At 44.8% G+C, this 20092-nt stretch overlaps 1 protein-coding gene across 2 annotated transcripts in view; it reads right to left on the bottom strand.

Annotated features, from left to right (window-relative positions):
- Window positions 1-1020: 1020 nt before the first annotated feature.
- Window positions 1021-20092, bottom strand: part of Rai2 (retinoic acid induced 2) — a 63179-nt gene continuing 44107 nt past the window's right edge. For both annotated transcript variants that reach the window (XM_059250536.1, XM_059250535.1), the window contains exon 2: window positions 1021-2988. In XM_059250536.1, coding sequence (XP_059106519.1) covers window positions 1366-2964 — 1599 coding nt within the window. In that variant the 5' untranslated portion in view covers window positions 2965-2988 and the 3' untranslated portion in view covers window positions 1021-1365. The remainder of the gene's footprint in view (window positions 2989-20092) is intronic.

Below are 20092 nucleotides of genomic sequence, written 5' to 3' on the forward strand. Positions count from 1 at the left end.
GCTACCATTTCCTGATTTCTATGTTTAATATAGTGGTTGGCTTTTCCCTTTGATTCTCAGATAAGCTTTATTGGGGTACACAGATAAAATATCACCACATAGCACAGTTGTCATTGTGGCTCAGGTCATTTTTTTTGAGGGGGTGGAGCTATCTCGTGCATCATAAGATGTTCAACAGTAGCAGTGTCCCTGGTCTATCTCCTAGATGATGGTAGGAAGCCCCTCCTCCAATTATGACAGCTAAAATCATCCTTAAGTATTTCCAGACATTGCTAGACGTCCCCTGGTGGTGATGGTTGGGGCGGGGGGAGGGGGTGGAGATACACAATCACCCTCATTTGAGAACAACTGAGCTAATCCAACAAAGACTGACTTTCTCTTTCTTGTGGTCTAAATTCACATGAACTTGACTTCTCTCTGATTCTGAGTGGCCTGCAACACTTGACTCAAGATTTTCAAATCATTAAGAACAATGCTCTTATTGCCTTGCCAAAGGGCAGCCATTCCCAGCTAAACTCTAAGGTTCAGGGAGAGAAGGAGGGTACTTTTGTTTTGTGTTGTTTGAGGAGGGAAGACAGGGTCCTGATATGAAGCCCAGGCTGGCCTTCAGCTTATAAGCCTCTAGCCTCAGCCTCCAGAGTGGTAGGACTACAGGCATGGGACACCATGCCAAGCAAAGGTACTTTTTCCCCCTTTTACAGCCATATGTTTTTAGCATGGGGGAAGTTCAAGAAGAAAACTCAACACACTCAAGAGCTAAGTGAACTGAAAGAGGCCTTGAGTACTTGCAACTCACCTCTTTGCCCCTTCCCTACTCCTTTGCCACACACACAAAACAGCCAGAGACCATACACACTCTGAATCCTCCTTCTCTGGGGCACAAGGCAGTATTTCCCAACATGCCTGAAGAGCTTAGGTCTCTAAACACTAATAAATTAGAGCTCTTTACAAGCAAGAGTGTAGGCCAGCCATGCCAGTTGAGAAATGTAAATTTTACAAATGACAGAATACTGCAACCAATTAGTGCAAACAAACATTTATTGTGAAATATTCATCCTACCCTTTATTAGGTATTACATCATCAAAGCACTTTGTGGCAATGAAAATAGCTTTTACCCCTCTGATTCACCCAATATTCCATTAAAGCTGCAAAAAAATGTGCAATCTGCTTGAAAAATAGGTTGCTCTTATTTACTCATTTGTGAAAAGTCAAAAATTAAAAAAGAAAATGATTCTAATTTGCCTTTCTGCCTCCCACCTATGCCCCAAAATAATTAACAAAGATAATTTGTTTTAGATGACTTTTTAAAAAACCAATGCACCTTTCCCCACATCATAATCATAAAAATGTTTTAAAGCCCTTATTTACTTTCTTGGAAAAAAGGTGGCCAGCCGTTGTTTTTTAATTGGGAGCATGTGTATTTCCTGGGAGTTCACTTTCTTTAACTTTATGCTCCGATTTTTGATGGGTTTCCTAAGGGGCTCAGCATTTCCCAGGGATTCTTCTCCTTGGCTGTTGATGTCATAACCCTGAAGCACAGAGTCTTCTCTTTTGAAGGAGAAGTTTTTGGTGGACACCCCTGAGAGGCCTTTAATCTTGCCACAGAAGATGGTAGGCACAGCGTCTTCAACGGAGACAATGACCTTGGCTGCCTGGGACTCACTTACAATCTCAATGTTATTTTCGGCCTTCACCTCACTGCTGGGGTGGCTGGGCTGGCTGGGCTGGCTGATCATTTCACTGCCATTGCTGCCACTGATGTGACCATCCATCATGACTGAGGCCTCATGAGATTTGGCAGGGGCAAAGGACATTTCCATACCACTGGGAAGTTTCTCGACCACGGTGTGACCCTGGCTGTCTGCTGACCTGCTGTTATCATACAGTGTCTCTGGGGGAGCCTCGGCCTTTCGGTGGGCTGCCAGAGACAGGTCTAGGGCTGCATCCTCTTGGAAGATTGGGGGGCTAGCTTCACCAGCCTTGAGCCAGGGCACTGACTTCATGGAGAGATCCAGGGCCTCGTTCTCACTCCCCATCTTGATGACTGTGTGGCGGCTGAGCTGGAAATACTCTTTTGGGGGGAGGACGTCTAAGGACTTCAGTTCATCCTTTCCCAGGGTGCTCTGGGTGCCTTTAAAGGAGTGCAGGCCGAAGGAAGATGGTGGCTTGGGGAAACTGGGGCTGAACTTGGATTCCGAACTCTGAGGCACTGGGACGGGGATGGGGATGGGCACTGGCACTGGCAAGGGAACGATCACAGGATAGGGCACCAAGAGGGTAGCTGGTGGGACTAGGGGGGACAAGGGAGAGTTAAAGGGCTGGGGAGGCACTGGAGCATAGCCAGGAGGAGGCTGGCAGGGTGGGGGGCCCAGAGAGCCTTGGGTGGGGAATAAATTCTGGAGCACAGCTTCAAATGGCAATGGGGGCTCCTGTGGCTGGCTTGGGATCCTCAGGTCCAGGAGCTGAGGCTGGGCCTCGGAGTCCTCGGCCCCCTGGAAGAGGTTGTTGTGGATAGCATTGGAGGAGCATGGGGCCTCCTGTGGCAGGACCAGAGGGGAGTTGAGGTGCTGGAAAACATGCTGCTCCAACACCACCGGCAGTTGCACAGGGCCTTGTGTCGTCATAACGTAGGTGGCATTGCCGTTGGGGTTGAGCTCTGGTGCAGAGCTTCCCTCCACCTGCATGTGAATGGGCATCACCACCGGGCTTTCCCCGAGGCACAGGGGCTGCAGCACAGTGGCTGCTACCTTCAGAGCCATGCCACTCTGAGACTCAGCTGGGGGATTCAGAATGGATGGGGCCGGCACGGTCACCAGGGCCTTCTTTACCAGGTCAGTGGAGTTGATGTTCCAGGCCTCGGTAGTTATCAGCTGGGCCATGCCATTCTCCAGTCTGTTATTGGCCAAAGTGGGAGGGGAGTCAGTCATGTCCATGGAGAGGTTCTGGGACTGTAAGTCATCCATCACTTGGCTCTGGTGCCACGTGGCCTGCAACACAGAACACACGATAAGAATCTTTCTTAAGAGACTATTTATAACTGCCTTACGAGATCTCTCCAGTCTCAAAATAGTTTCCATAGCTTAGTTAACTAGGCAGCACAACCCAGCTCCCTATGTATACATACGCATTATGGATATGTCCTAATATACACGAACACACCCATATGATCAGCTGTGCTTATAAAGACCAAATTTAACAGGCGATTAAGTTATAAACACACATGATGTAATCTCTAAATAGCCAAGTGATGTTAAACAGGGTATTTTTAAGCCTAATACTCAGCTTATATTTTGATCTTTCAACAAAAACAAAGTTTCATTCCACATTGCTCTGTCAGACAGTTAAGAAATGCAGAGTTTTGAACTAGTTCAAATTTGAAAAGGCAGTAGACTTACTTTTCCTTAAGGAAAAATAAAGCCTTGTCACATTTGAGTATTCTATGACTATAGAATGGCACATTTAAAAATTCTTTGTAGATGTAATTATGACATTTTCAAATTATGGAAAATTTCAGAAAGCATTTCAAAAACTCTGTAGCAATAATTCTTCCAAAGGTTTGGAGACTTAAAGAGCAGTGTGTTTACCCAAGGCTCATTATAGTTGTCTCACTGTCTCCTACTCTCCAATCACATTCCCTTTGCTCTGATAATAGGAAATCCCACTCCTCAGAGCAAAGGGAAGATGGAATGGCTTTCATGAATGGTCATTGAGCCCATCAGGCTCATGAGTCCATCTTTCTGACCTGTGGCCTCTCCCAGGATCTAATTACCAAGAGAAAGGAATGTTGATGGGACTAGGTCTAGGAGAAATGAAATGTCTGTTGGAAACAAAAATTCTCAAAGGTGAAAGACATGGTCTTGATGTCTTAGATACCTCTTGAACACTGATGGCCGCTTCCTAGGGGGCCAAAGAAGCCCAGAGAGGATGCTTCCTGGAGGAAGCAGGGCTGCAGCTGCAGTATGGCTCTCCATGGAAACACGTCCATATTTAGCCTCGTTACCATGGAGAAGGCAGGCACCATGTCTAACTCAGGGATCTGTGCAGCCCTGGAGTGTGGTTGGGCTTAATAATAATTCAATAATCCTCAATTTCACTGGAAGAGCCTGAGGCAAACCAGATTCTTGACCTCACCTGTCTTACCTATGCAGACTTTGGTCCTGTGGTCATCATGTCCTTATCTTCTCACCCCTAAACTGTCATCACAATCTCTCAAACAAGAGAGAGAGGTGACCCAGCACATCGTGGTGTAATAAATACAGTCTTACTATAGGAATGCAGCTTTAACAAATGAACAATTCCATGACATTTTCAAGCCATCAAAACATGTCAAATGCACAGAATAAGGAGTTGCTTTGAGGAAGGAGGGAGTGGGGAACGTGAAGGATGTTGTGCAAACAGCTCTGTGGAGTATAACTGGTGTGTCATGCTTTTGGCAAGACACATTGCAGTAATTCCAAGGGAGGACTCTAGAGCCCATGTCCCTGTGGGCAATATGCCCTCTGGAAACTACAAGTTGACCCAGTATATTGGCAAGAAAACTCCTTAGGACAGTTGGGAGGCAGCCTACTTCTAGAAAGGCTGAGGGCACTTACCCTCGCAAAAGGGCTTAGTTATTCTTGAGTTATTCTTGAGAAGGCTGGTCCTTAATTCAGCCCAGAAAATGTCATGCTTTCAACATGACTGCCATTCTCCTGTACATACATTCACTCATGTAACCAATTTATTTTCTATATGCTTACTATATTCTGAAGACTAGAGTTTAAGCTATGAGTGAGCGATGAGGCTTCTACTTTCATGGACACTACAGTCTAGTGAAGCTGTATGTTTTCCAACAGACAAGATTTGCAGCATGAATGGGGGAAGCAACACACCAGAAGAGGCAGCAGCCAGCCCCAGCAGGATAGACATTTGTTGCACAGGCACAAAGTCCTATGGAGGCTCTATGAATCTAAGATTTCCTCCACAGTGGTCCAACTGGTCCCTCACACTGACTAGAACTCCTGTGAAAGAACGAGGAAAAGATGAAGGGAAGCTTAGGTGGGCCTGATAAGGACAAGGGCAGCAACTGTCGGAGAAGTCACCCAAGGCCACCCATCCAAGACTGACGACTAAGGGGTAACTTAGCAGAAATCAAGACACGTTCTGGGCCATCTTTGAGTTTTCTGTACTTCCTCTGAAGACTGTGTCTATTTACACTTGCATTAGTGGTAGTCTCCCTCCCTGTGTGTCCTTCCTTCTTTCAGTTTTCCTTCACCCATGCCCAAAGGAAAGAAGACAACTTTCTAGATACCCCTTGCACGTATCTTTAGCTCATGTGCTAGCCCTCACCATTTCTTGGGAACCCCCTCTTCTTCCCTCAGCCTGACCCTGATATAGGCATGCTACCTCTTGCAGAACCCTCCTGATTAGGGTGTGAGGATGGAACCTTGCCAGGGTAGGGTCTTTCCCAGAAGCCTCTACCCCAACAGGCCAGCTATCTTCTCCAGCATCGCCCTGGTCAGGCCGTGAAGAGGGGACCTTCCCAGGGTCGGGTGCCTCCCCCAGACAGCAAGATATGGAGCAGTTGCACATGTGCTTTGTGCCCGCTGAGAATTTCCAAAGCATGACTGACTGCTCATCCTTGACATGACCTTTTCAGAGGCCAAGAATCATGCCCGTTTTGTCAATAGGGAAATTAATTCCACAGTGAAGTCAAATCACCAGCTTAAGGGAACTCTGAGACTGGAATTAGAATTCCAAGTCAGTCCCAGGCATCCTCTCTGTCTTTCGATTTCTGGCAAGAATACTCCCTGTGGCCTCTGCTTCAACGTGGAGTCCATGGTGTGTCTGAGGAGGACTCCATCCAAGACCTATTCAAAGTAGAAGCCATGAGTTTCCCAACAAATTCATGAATCTGTCATCAGTCTAGTTTCTCCACTGGAGCTGCTCTAGCTCATCCCCACTGTAGTTTCTGTTCTTGGGGAGTGCTGTCTGAAGTGGCCATGCTGATGCTACTAGAGGACTGATGGCAGGGTATCCCTCAGCCTACTATCCGGCACCCACCTGTCCTCAGGTCACAGAAGTGAGAGGAAGATGTACAGGTCTTTTTCTGGGGCCTCCTTGTTTCTGGGAGCAGATATGACAAGCTAAATGGCATGCAGGTCAGGCCAAAGTGCAGGTGGAGGAAATAAATTGGAAGTATTTCAGGAGCAAAAAAGAAAGAAAGCCACTGGACAAAAATCTCAGTTCTACCTTCCTTGCCGTAAGAGTTCTCAGCCCAAGATTGCCTGGGAATAACTCCATCTGTTTCTCTGGAGGGCCAGTGGCCTGCCAAGACAGGTTGTTTCTGCTACTTTATCTCTAGCACGTACAACACTGTTCTCATGGATACCCAGGTTAAGAAAATACAAACAGCTTCCCGTCGTCCACCTTTCCACATTCCAGAAAGGCTCTTTCTCTCTTGTACTTGTACCTCCTCCCCTTGTTCAACCTGTCAACCGATACGATACCCTCCTACAGCTCCAGGTTAGCAGTGGACAAGAGTGTGATGTCTCAGACATTGTTGCTACAGGAGTTGCTATTAGAAGCCCTGGCTATGTATGCACTGAGAACCAAAACAGCAGCTCACGAATTCAGGGTTCAAAGGGTAAGTTTATCTCCCTGAGGATGAGCCCAGAAGGTAGTTAATGACTTCGAAGAAGACAGAGGCCCATCCTCCCCACTCAGCCAAGCTGCTGATTAGTGTGGGCAGAGGGTGGGCTTCAGCTTCAAAGAGCATCACAGCAGCCACTAACTTAAGCTCAAGCAAAGGGGGCAGGAAATGTGTCCTTGTGTTTGGGTTTTGTAAAACTTCATTTTCAAATGGCTTTAAAGAGGTCACCAACCATTTTGCATATGTCCATTATCACTTGTGTTGGGGCATGATGAAGAGAGATGAATAGAGAAGACACATACACACACATACATACACACACACACACACACACACACACACACACACACACATATATATATATATATATATATATATATATAGAGAGAGAGAGAGAGAGAGAGAGAGAGAGAGAGATCTAGTAGATGATGGCCTTGTGGCCTAGTAGAACATGGACAATCTGGACCTACCTTCATTCTCTGTCCTTAGCCAGTTGCTAGGGCCTCACCCCTGTAGCCTATATGCTCCCCAGATGTAGACTTTGGGAGAAATGGCAATGTGAGGTAGTGGGAAAGGAAGGTCTGAGATCATAGCTGGGCCTAGATGCTTGTAAAGCCACAGACTTGCTATATTATAAACATCAAATGATGCCAGAGACAGGTTCTGCCCCCTCAGCCTGGAGTCCTCTCTGGCCTTTGTCTTCACCCAGCTAACTTCTGCTTATGGGTTAGACGTAAGAGGCTCACTTCCTCAATTCTCACTGAGATCCCACTGGACTCTGATTTAACCTTGTCTAGAAGTGACTCTGCCCTCATGCTGTGCTTCTCTAGTCCCTTGTTTCTCCAGGAGCAGCAGACGGTCTTCTTCCTTGTAGCTGGCACTGTGTCTAGTGAATAGTGGACACTTAGGAAACACTTTCTGGATGAATTGGTACATGAATGAATATTCAAGCATTTCCGGGCTATTGTCATCCTTTGTCTTCTGACCACAGGACTGCCATTTGTAGAATCATGGTGAACTGGGGCATTAGACTTTATAACATTTTCTCTAACTTATTCCAGACATTTCTGACAGATGAGGAAACTAGGACCTAGAGTGGCCAATGTTCACCAAGACTGGGACTCAGAATGGCTAACATTCACCAAGACCAGTTACTACAGAGGTATATGAACTCTGGGGAAGAGGACAGGGTGGGGCCCTTGGTGTCACAGGATAACATAATGGTGGCCACAGCCTCCACTGTGTGGGACTCCCATGAGACAGTATATATGTGAAAGTATTTTGTGGACCGAGCATGTGGGGTCACCCTGTGTTTGTCTGCTGTATGACTACTTTCTTTATAAGGAACTACATATATAATGAAGATGAGCTCAGGTACATCACCCAGATGGTTAGGCAGTGACCTGATCCACACCTGTACCCTGCTGGGTATCCATCCATGAAAGTTATCCTGCTTCTCTAGCTATCTCTTCCATAACTTTGTATAGGAATCTACTTTAAGCTGACATACATTCATATAAATGATACTTTTTTTTATAAAGAGGTCATTTAAAAAGCAAACTACTTGATTATCACCACTCAGATAATTTAGACATTCTCCAGAAGCTAAAATTCATCTATTTCCTTATTGTGGATATTTAACACTGTGACACACACACACACACACACACACACAGAGCTTGCAAATATCCCACTATCTTCACCCCTAATGTCCTCAGCCACATCCTAACTCATACTACTGAGAGCACCCCTGAAGACCCTGTGCCAATTCAGACTAAAGGAACATCAGCATGTGCCATGAATTCCAGTGACAAAGTCCCTGACTCTGGGAGAGCCTGATTCCTGAGCCAAGAGTTCACAGCGTACACTAGGAGGCTTTTCAAGGCCCAGGTCACCCTCTAGATGAAGGTTTGACTGTATTTTGTGAATTGAAAGCATCTTCACCACAGAAGCTAGCTGAAAGATTGCCCAGATTGCCCAGGGTGCCCGGTCTAAGGAATCCAGCACCTCTAAGCAAAGACTTCAGGAGTGGCTAATTTAGTGTGGAGGGCAAGCAGGGAGGGATTTATTTCATAGCAACTTGAGCCAAAATTGGTTGTTGCTTGAAGGCCCTGTGAAGCCCTTGAGATTACTGGACTGAGGTCACTCAGAAAGTACACTTAGCTTCAGGGAAAACAATTTTAATGATCTGGGCTAGTTTGGGCATATTCTGAGCTAAGACACTCTAGCAAAAATTTAAAAGTCCGGTCTTTGGGCCTCCATCCCTGTTGAGGTGTTACGGAGGAATAACCACTGTATTGCACTCCATCATTGATCAAAGCATTGTTACATGGCACATGGCTGTATATCCTAAGAGATATTTTTCTCAGTGGTAAAATATCAATAGCCTTAGTTTTTATATGGAGCAAGTACCAGTTACCAATTATGTCTGGTCTGCAGGACTGTCTGCATCTTTGTTGAAACTGAAGTCCTTGGAGCAGCTACAACAGCATCACTCACAAGCTTGTTTGAAATGCAGAATCTTAAGCCATAACCCAGACTCATTGAATCAGGTTCTGCATGTCAACAAGATCCTTGGGTGATGGGTATGCATATTAAGATTTGAAAAGCACTGGTTTATTACTGGTTCCCAAACTGAGTTGTGCACTGGAATTGCCTGGAATCTATTAAAAAAAATGCGATGCCTGGATCCCACTTCCAAGACTGATTGAATTGTTATGGGATGCAGCTTGGGCCCTGGAGTACGTAAAGTTCATCAGGTGATTCTAATATGCAATCAGGTTTGGAACTCTTAACCTACAGCTAGAACATAGGACAGCTAGTGATCTGGCTTTCATAATGGCTGATCTGCCTTCTTATGTCACAGAAAACACTGAAACCATTATCATCCCAAACCCTGTCAACCGCCCTCTGGCCCCTACACTGTCTCCCTATGTACCCTAATCCCATAAAGAGGAGAGAAATTTCTTCCTCTTGCAAGGCTGGTTTGTTAGAAACCTATGATAAAATCTTGTTCCCTTCCATTCACTCCTTATTCTTAGTCTATTTTTCACTTTTAACTAGGACTTCCACAACACCCCCAATAAATGACCCAATTCTGTATAAAAATCACTAGTCATTAACTATGAGCCAGCATATTTTGTCCCTTAATACCGTATATACATATGCTTTCACCATTTAGGACCCAGGGTGCACTATCTAAGAAGCAACTCCAACTGGGTTCAAAAATGGGTTTTCTCTCCCCACAGGGTGTAGTAATTGTCAATTACTTGCCCCAGCGATTGAATTTTCTGAGCTTTAAACATCAGTGCAAGGCCCTTTAATTTTAACAAAGCTGTGACCATAATTACTACTTGAATGTATTCCCAAATTGGTTACAATATGAAAAATAACACAAAGTAGTCACCTGCCTTACATTTGGTTGTATTTTACATGCAGAGACTTATGCGGTCCTCCAAAAGGAATGTGGTGCTCCAAATTGACTTTGGAAATGAGTTGCCCAACCCACTATTTAAGTTATTAAAGCTGTGGTGGTCATCCAGATTTCACCTGAGATCAACCTTAGTGAGGCTAGGCATTGGCTGTGAAAAGTCCCATCCGGAAGGGAGTAAAACCATTAGATCTCCTCCTAAACTGGTTAAAAGAATATGGAGAGGACAGATCCAGGGCCGTTAACTGGCCACTGACATCAACAGTTTGAAAAGCATCCTGAAGAAAGGAGAGAAATGCATGCCCTGGGGCGCTACAAAAGTTATGTATGTTCAGTTTATCATCTCGTACTTTGCATTCTCATTTTCTTATCTCTGTAGAACATGTTAATACAAAAGCAAAAGAACACACAAGCATGGTGTTGATGAGGATGTGTGGGGGTGTGTTCAGTTTTCCCAGAGAGCAGCATAAGACTGAAATGCTACCACTCAGCTTGAGATATGAATCTCTCAAGCAGAGTCCAGTTGGATTTCTAGGGCTCTTCTCTTTAAATAAGTTTAGACTGGTCACTAGCCCAATCCATCCTTCCCATTTTACAGAGCAGGAAGCTGACACTCAGATGTCAAGTAACTTGTTCAAGTTCACACAGCACAGTGTACACCGGCTCAAAACCGTGCTTCTTTCAGCAAAGCACATCATCTGACCCATTGCCCTTGTTTCAAATGCTAAAGGACACCGAGCAACATGTGAGCCAAGCAGGATTGAAGAGAGGGAACCTCCACTTCTCAGGCCTGATTTTCCAAGTCTTTATTGGATTCTAGAAGAGGTCAAGAAGAATCTGGGAGCCTGCCAGGTGGTGGTGGCACATGCCTTTAATCCCAGCGCTCGGGAGGCAAAGCCAAGCGGATCTCTGTGAGTTTGAGGCCAGCCTGGTCTACAGAATGAGATCTAGGACAGGCATCAAAGCTACACAGAGAAACCCTATCTCAAAAAACCAAAAAAAAAAAAAAAAAAAAAAAAAAGAATCTGGGTGCCCTGGCTGGGGAGGTCATTCTACCTCCTTTCTCTTTCTAGTAAACAATGCCTTAAGTCTCTCCATTTATTTTCTCATTTACTGTCCCAACAGTCTTTAGCCTGCCTCCTAAGGGTGGATGATGGCTCTTGGGATCATGCAGGTCTTAGCTAGCATAAAGCAGGAGTAAGAAACCAGATTTGTATTCATTCATTTATCCATTCTTTCAAAAATGACCTGGGGACCTACTGTGCGCTAGGCCTGCATTTCCCATTCTTCTACTTTCTCTAAAGGGACATCACCTTCTTTATTGGCTTAGTTCTAAAGACAGGAAGCAAATCCACCCTTTCCCAAGGTTTTCTGCTTCCTCCGGGGTTCCTTCAAGAACCATATTTCTTATGGAGATAAAGAACTAAGTTTCTAAAAGATGACTGCCCATTCCTAGACGGCTGTAGGGGGTGCGGTGTAAGGACAAGGACCTGTTTAAGGTAGAGAGCAGTGTTTATTTTTTAGAGAGGGCTGACACTGCCATTAGGAGAAAGACGTGTTCTCCTCACATTATGATGAGTTTCTGTAGAAGGTAAGAAAACTGCCTCAGCATCACAGGAGACAATCGGGAGGAAATGTTGAGGTGGCAGGGCATGCTTAAGGGGACAGTGAACTGTGTGAACTACCAACTGCTGGTCCCTGCATTCAGCTGAGTCCCTACAATTTCGCACCAGACACCCAGCCTCCAAACATCCTCGGGTGCCTGAGCTGGAAGGGCAGTTTTCACAGAAGCACAAGTCATGTCGAAGGTCTCAGGCCAGGTCTTGAAGAACCATGGTCTGAGGAAATTTTTCTGGCAACAAAGAAACCTCTTAAATTTGGAATGAAGAGGGGGAAAAACCTGCCTTCTGGAAGAGAAAATACTTCTAATTAGATTGAGATACAAAGGTTAAATTTTTGTTCTGGGAAAAAAGATTGTTTATAATCCTATGTCATTAGAAGGACATTTTCCAGAAACCACTATGCCAGAAATAGACCCTCTAAGGGTCTATAGAAGGAAGGGTCTGTAGAATTCTAGAGTACAAAGGACTTGAGTTCAGTGTTTTCCCTTTTCCTAAGGCCTGTGAGCCCCTCATCAACTACTGGTGTGGAGATAGTGCCAGTTCATTCTGGGCACTGTACCCTCCTGAGAATGATAAGGAAGAAAAACTTGGAACTGAGGCCCAGGTGCAAACTTCAACTCTCACTAACTGCCGGTTGCATGACCTTGGGAAAGTCAGTTCCAAGCCTCAGTTTCCCTCCCTGTAAGATGAAGACCGAAAAATGAAGACCTCTCATGTGGGATGGTTGTAATGATGAAGGGAGCTCATTTAAGTAAAGCACTTGCTACAGTGCCTGGCACGTGGGATGCTCCATCAAGACAGTCAGCGTTGTCCTCTTTGGCTCCGTCATCACTTGTCATCATCATCTTCATCTTCACCCCAATGGTCAGTGCAGTTGCCACTGATTTCTTAGCTGTCATTCTCATTGCCGTTGCTATCACCATTGCCACCATCTTTGTTGCCACCTTGTCCCGACATCCTTATCTTTCTTCCTTATTGGACCCACTGTCCACATTTTCTCCAAGCTCCTGGAGTAGTGTCATCAAAGCTTTGCTGGCATCTGAACAGGTTTGCTCATTTGTAACCCTGTTTGGTCAAAGGTTCGCTTGAAAATCACCTGGTAGTGAGGTTTTCAGGCAAAGCCCCTAGCTCACTCAACTCCAACTTCACTAGACTATCAAACATTCCCAGTGAAAAGAGAGGACTGTACTATCACAATATCAGAAATCAAAGATGGTAGGAAGAGACACTAATAAATATAGAAAACTATTTCTCATTTGGCAGGAAGACTAGAGGAGAAAGAACAAGAGCAAAAGCATATATCTTGCACATATGAACGCATGAGCACTTTCAAGGATTCTGAACTTCTTGCCACTTAGCTATATAGAATTTCACTCAGGATCCTACAGTTTTCCTTCTTTGCACAAGGGCCTAAGTAGCTTTCTCTCCCCAGTCACTAGCGGTAGGAGGGTCATCTTCTGACTCACAAAAGCAAAGGATTCCTGGAGAACAGGAAGATAAAGGAAAGGGTAAGATGGAAGCAGGAAGCAAAGAGATGCTCTGTGATAACTAGGCCAAAGTAAAAGGAAAGGACATTCCAAAGTATGTAGGCCTAAGTGAGAAAGAGCTTGCTAGGCCAAAGTGTTAGAACACCAAGGGAATCTGTGAGAGAACAAACACAGAATGAACATTCTTCAGTGGGTCACAAGGTGCAAAGGCTGTAGCAGCTTAGCTGCTTCCCGGTGTGCGGGGAGGAGACATAAGGAATACTGGAGTTTGGGGGTACATTTCACAAGATCAAATACCACAAGAGCATAAGGAAGATGGTCCTCATTTTGTCAGAGCTTCCCACTGCTTTTGAAACAACGAAGCACACTCACTCGGGACTTGCTGTGCTCTCAGTCCTAGGAAAAACCACATTTGTGTGCCTTCTTACTGTGTCTGGTCTTTATTTGCATTTATCCACACACCTGGCACCCCCTGTTCCACCTTGGGCAGTCAGAATTGAGTTTCTCCTATCAAAATTTGATTTTCTAGAAAGAAACTGGTAAACTAATCCTCCATGTAGTATTTGACTGTCTTGATTACATATATGACTGATAAAGCTCAAGTATTATGTTTCCCTTACAGACATAATTAATGCAATTCTGGAATGATAAAGCCACAGAAAAAGAAATGGGATTCTAGTTGAGAAACTTCAAGACACTAATCATCAGGAAGAACCTTCTGTCTATGCTGACATCTTTCCATAGAGACAAGACCTTACAACTAATGACCAAGTTAGCTGGCAGCATTAAAAGTTACCTGAGTGCAACATGATGGCCTCCACCTTAAGGCATTCTAAGTTGAGAAAAGATATGAAGGTGAGTCAGTTCTTCATCTCTTTATAGACTCAACAAACAAACACTTATTTCTCATCCAAAAGGAAATTGCTAATTTTGTGCTTTTCAGTATAGAGATTTTGGCAGTATCAAGACTGCCTTTCTTTCATGGGTCTGGGTCACTGGACTGATTGCCACCTGATATTCTGGTTTCTGCCTTACCATGCAAGAAGTACAGGACCATATCTCACATATAACATATAAGGTTCCAGCCACAATGGAAACTCAATGGTCATTGCCAATAGTGATGAGCATGGTGAGGAAGGTTGGGGGAGGGCTGTTGGTTTTGAGTGAGCCCAGCTGGCTAGGTATCTTGGGTTCCCCCATAGAAAGACCTTAAGACAAAGATTTCACTGCAGATAGTGTATTTGGGGAGGATTCCAGAAAACACCAGAGAAAGAATGAAGCAGAGAGACTGGAAAGGAAAAAAAAAAGCAAAATTATTAAGCAACTTACCACTGTAAACAGCTGGAGGTCAGTTGCACTAGGGAATGGCAAGAGACAGTGAAGAGCACATTCTCCAGAGCTATGTCAACTGAGAGGCTAGCAATTTGGGATTTATTTGCTGACTCCAACCATCACTGGTCAAGGGCTAGTGGAAGATGTGTTCATTCTTTGACATTTCCAGCTAACCCAGCATGCAGGCCAGGCCTAGTGTACTTCAGAGGCCAAACTTAAAACAATAAACCTTTAGGGAGAGTCACAGGTGTTTGCAGTAAGCCACATCTAGTAAGAGGTAAGTGTGAGAGACCATGGCAGGATATCAACAGCATCTCCTATGCCAACAAAAGTGTCAATGATTATTATGTGACCATAATGTCACTAATTTAGGCCACTATACAGGGTCACGTGTTTCCCCAGTAAGTGGAACCTTTTATAACCCATGTGAAGATGACATCATGCTTAAACAACTATGTCCATGCCTCAAAGGAATCAGCTCATGAGGAATGTGATTCAAGATTTCATAAACAGCAAGACTCACAAGGAGGCAAGACAGGACTAGATATCAAAAGCAAAAATTTCAAGAGATGGTGTAATGTATCTGGAGCTCTCCAGAAAGGTCTTTTAATATTATTTGTGTCATCTGGAGTGCAAGATTTCCCTGGGATAAATCACAGAGGAAGTCTCTCCTCTAGTAATCCTGTGTTCCAACTCAAGGGCCCAAATCAAATAAACATCATTTCACTTCATAGTGCATACTGCCTGATGATGATGATGATGATGATGATGATGATGATGATGACAACCTTAATCTGAAAAGTATGCAGGCAATGCCATGGATGGAGTGGGGAAGGCTCATATTTTAAGCAGTGTGATTTCTTTCTGGAATTCTGTTTTCTCAGAAGCATCCCTCTGCCTAGGGGTAACTCTCTTAAGAACAATACACTTGGCAGAATCTTAGGGATGTCTGTAGCAGGAATCTTAGAAGGTCTTATTAATAAAACCAAACCCAGGGCCAGGTTTTGGGGTGAACGCTAGAAGATCAGAGACAGAACAGGCCACAGCTAACCTCACCTCGCCAGTTCCTCAGCTGATCCTGTTTCCTCAAACTGGAAACCTCTGAGTCCTCATCCAAATGAATCTCAGCTGAACTGCTGCTAAAAGCCTAAAAGCTTAACCAGGCTAGTTCCTGGTCCTCATATATACCTTTCTGCTTCCTGCCATCACTTCCTGAGATTAAAGGCATGTGTCACCATGCCTGGCTGTTTCCAGTGTGGCTTTGAACTCACAGAGATCTAGATGGATCTCTGCCTCTGGAATGGTCGGATTAAAGGCATGTGCTACCACTGCCTAAACTTTGTGTTTAATATTATGGCTGTTCTGTTCTCTCACCACCAGATAAGTTTATTGGGGTGCACAATATATCAACCACAGATGTCGAGTTGTTTCAAGTCACTAAAATGTCATTGTATTTCTCTTAAAGCAAGTATCATGGTTGAAGCTAATGTAGCATAAACAACACAGAGTTCAGATGGGGAAGGAAAAAGATCAGCTCTCTAACATCTGGCTAGTTGGCAATGGAGAGTATAAGCATTAGTTCCTATTTAGGGAAAGAGTTCCTTTCGAATGCACGTGATTACTTACACACACACACACACACACACACACACACACACACACACACACCCCATGTGTGGCCAAGTAGGAATGAAACAAGGGTGATGCTCAAATCATGATTTATGTCTACTCCTCTTCTTTCCCATCTGCTTCATTCACAGTGTTTGATCATTATTAAACCTTTGTCGCATAGGTAATAGGCACTGAATCTTGCCACTCTGTCAGCATCTCAGCAGAAGGAATAGGAGAATGGAGGAGGGTTTTCTACAAGTGCAGGACTGAAGGAAAGACACAAGAGGACAGGTGTGTCCAGCTAGCGGGGCAACTGGAACCCAAGACTAGCAAGGACTCTGGAAAGAGACAAGGATGCTTGGAACATGAGACTAATGTCCAGCTCTTCCAGGGATTTTCAGTCACCCTAAGCAATGAACCTCACGCCCTAAAGGATCGCCAACTCAACCAATACAGTTTTTATATCTTCACAGCTTTCAATGAGTACAAGGCCTCAGTTCAATAATGAGACTCTTAGGTGGGGAGGACAGGAGGAAGCAATTTAGTTCCCAGGACTTTGCTAGCTCCTCAATACCTGCTTCTTTATAGCCTTTCTTTCACACAGCCACAGGAAGATAATGATAAACTATTTACTGAGCTCTGACTTATCATGCGCCAGGCACCCTGCAAAGCACTCTACATTCATTTTCTCATCTGTTTCTCAGCAACCCCGGCAGATTGGTACCACCTTGGTGGGATTTGATTTGTTGAATTGTTGTTTCCTAGCTCCTTCTACCCCTGTGAATCCCCAGGAAATGGTTGTTTTGATGGGAGAGAGGAACAAAGCTTTCCAGAACATGAACAACATTCACTGCGGGGGAAGGTAGGTCTGGGGGAGGGGAGGGGGCAGGCAAAGCAGAGACTCTTAGTAGCCTGCATGGGGGCAGGGAGAGTAGGGAAGGGCACAAGGTAGGGAACGGGCTCCTAGTTTAGAACTTGGCATTGTTTGCCCTGCTTCTGGACTTTGGACAGGCCTGCCTAACTTTGGTTTCCTGGCCAATCCCTGCCTTAGTTTCCTTCTCTCCGCCACTGTCCCTAGTGTTTACTGGGCCCAGAAGGATACAGCCTGAATTAGCTGTCCCTTACCGTTTTTAGAGCTCAATTCTTGTTTCCTATGTAACATAGTTTGAATAAGTGTACCTCACAGGTCCAAGTGTTAAAAGCTTAATCTTTGGCCTAGTGAAACTTTAAGAGATGGGGCCTTATGGAAGATCTTCAGACCATTGGAAATATGTTCTTGAAGGGAATATGGGATGCCAGGATCTCCTCTTCCTCTCTTCTTCACTTACTGGCTATGAGATGAATGATTTTTGCTTCTCTGTGCACTCCATGCCCCAACGTGCTACTTTGCCACAGGCAATAAAGTAACAGGAACCTTGTTGTTTGAAGCTTCCAAAGGTGAGTGCCAAAGTAAACCTTCTTTTTAATAAGATTGGCTCAGATATATGTGACAGTAATGGAAAGCTGATTATACCTCAGAACTAACCTGCATCCCAATCAAGGGCTCATCGTCAGCCCATCCAAGAACATTTCATCTACAGTTGGCTGACTGGCTGTTCGTGAAATTTATTTCCTCTTCTTCCCGGACTACAGTTTCCAGTCTACCTTGCAGTTAGTGATGGTCATGTGTCTGAGTGCTAGCCAATCAACTGGGGATAAAAGTGGTGTGAACCACTTCCATGTCTGACTCATATAAACCTTCCTTCCATGTGCTCCAATCCTTTTCATAGGGGCCTTTGGGAATCCCGGTTAATGAAGGTAGTTGAACACAAGACGTGAAGGACTATATGCTCTTCTCTTGTCTTAGAGGTAGGTATCCTTCATCAGGAACATCCACTGGGGACTTTATGTGATTGAGAAACCAATGTTCATTATGTTTAAGCCTTAGTATATTTTCAATTTGTTACTACAACTCATTGACTTATTGTACAGTTGACAGTTCCATACAGTACTTCCTGGGACCCACTATCATGTGTTCACAAAACTAAGTAAGGGGCACACAGGCTGTCTTTAACATCTGGGAAAATCTGCTGAGTTTCTTCTTTTGTGCTCAGAGCCTCCCAGACCCTGTGAAAGAGAGCTAACGAAAGTGGCCTGCTCGAGCCAGATCCCAGGCTTCCATCATACTAACTTTCTTGCTGTCACATGTCACAGTACCAAGCACTCTAGGCTGCTCCTTCTTGATTTGAGTCAATGTATAAATGCGGGTTCTGTACTATTGGTGTGGTTACTACATAAATGAGCCACTGAAAGTGTGTGTTTCATCAGCACTTACAGAGACAAAGGGAGTTGCCTCCAGGGAGCAGGGAGAGGCTGATAAGTCAGCAGTTTTGTTTCCTAAGCTCTGAAGCTCCTCAGGTGGCCAGGCCTATGCCAGTCAGTGGGGATGGCAGAAGACAAAGCGGGGGACCCTGGTATAACACAGGTAAACGTGCCTGGAAAACCAGTCCTCCTGACTTCTCATTAGAGGAAACTCCAAGGACAACACTTCCTTTGCTCCTTGGCCCTTTTGTTGGGTTGCCAGTCTGTAGCACAGGGAAAGCTGGATGTGCTGCCTTTTCCCCTTTATAGGAGTGTCTTGGTGAGTTATCCTCTGAGAGAGTTCACCATCTATAGCTCCATGCTCTAAGACCCCATCCCCTTGCTGTGCTATGTATTTATTTCCTAGGCAAAGATTGTCAGTCAAGAGTCTCCCCGCAGCCATCGCCCAGGGGAGTGTCATCAATAGCGAACTTTTGCCTTGTTTTTAACAGTATTGCATTCTTTTTGGGTTCCTCTCCAAAAATACTGGTTCATCTGAGGACACAAGTAGTTCTTGCCACATTGGAATGACCAAACTGATCAGAACATCTGCTACCCAAGTGGGGCTTGTATGTGCAAAGGGTATATCCAAATAGCTTCTATAACTTTAAATAGCATCTCAAGAAGTCCACAGGGGTCATTACTACTTTATTGATGGGACCCTCAACTCATTCTCACCTCTCTGATCCCCAATCCAAGGCTGGTAAATTTCTCAGTAGCTATAAGATCCCTGGATCTTTCTAGGCACTTGAAATAGAGGCTGTGATGTCTGTCTTTCCAGAAGGATATGTCCTGTCTTTGACTCAGGTGAAGCCCTTCGCCTTGTCAGCCACAGCTCTCACATTGGAGGCACAGCAGCTGTCATCCTATGGCTCCCTTGTAGGTCCAGTCATCTCTTCACACCCATCCATATTTGAGACGTACACAGTTCACTTGATAGAGTGTCTGCTTACTATGCACAAAGCTCTTGTTTCAGTCCCCAGCACTGCATAAACAGGGCATGGTGATGCACATCTGTAATCCCAGCACTCTGGAAACGGAGACAAGGAAGGTTAGGACTTCAAAGCCATCGGCTCCATAGCAAGTACAAGGCCAGCCTGTGCTACATGAGACCTTATCTCAAAATAATAATAATGAGAATAGTTATTAATAATAACTATTATAAATAATTATAGTAATCATTAATGATAACAATATAAAATGACATCCTGATGGTTCTCCCTGAATGACCCTATGAAGTGGGCTGTGCCTGATAGCTACTTATGTGTCAGATTCTTATTTTCTGTGTGTATGTGTGTGTGTGTGTGTGTGTGTGTGTGTGTGTTACCATTTTCCCTTGAGACTTGTCCTGTGGCTGCTGTGGTGTGCCTCTGTGCTTCCTGTGCATGAGCCACCTCTGTCCTGACTTTTCTCTGCTTCCTTGCTCTTCACTATCTTGCCACCACCACCCCACCCAGCTTTGGCCTTCAGCTGGCCCTGTGGCAGCCCCAAGATACCCCTTAGGGCTGAAAGACTGCTTTAGGGATAGAGATCCTGAACAGAAACCTCATGTCCATACAAATTTAATACCCACTTTCCCTCCCACAGGACCTTCAGTGTCTGAGCTGGCAGTGATAGTTTGGAAAAGTCTTCAAACAA

This window comes from Peromyscus eremicus, chromosome X (genome assembly GCF_949786415.1).
Source record: "Peromyscus eremicus chromosome X, PerEre_H2_v1, whole genome shotgun sequence".
Taxonomy (NCBI): Eukaryota; Metazoa; Chordata; class Mammalia; order Rodentia; family Cricetidae; genus Peromyscus; species Peromyscus eremicus.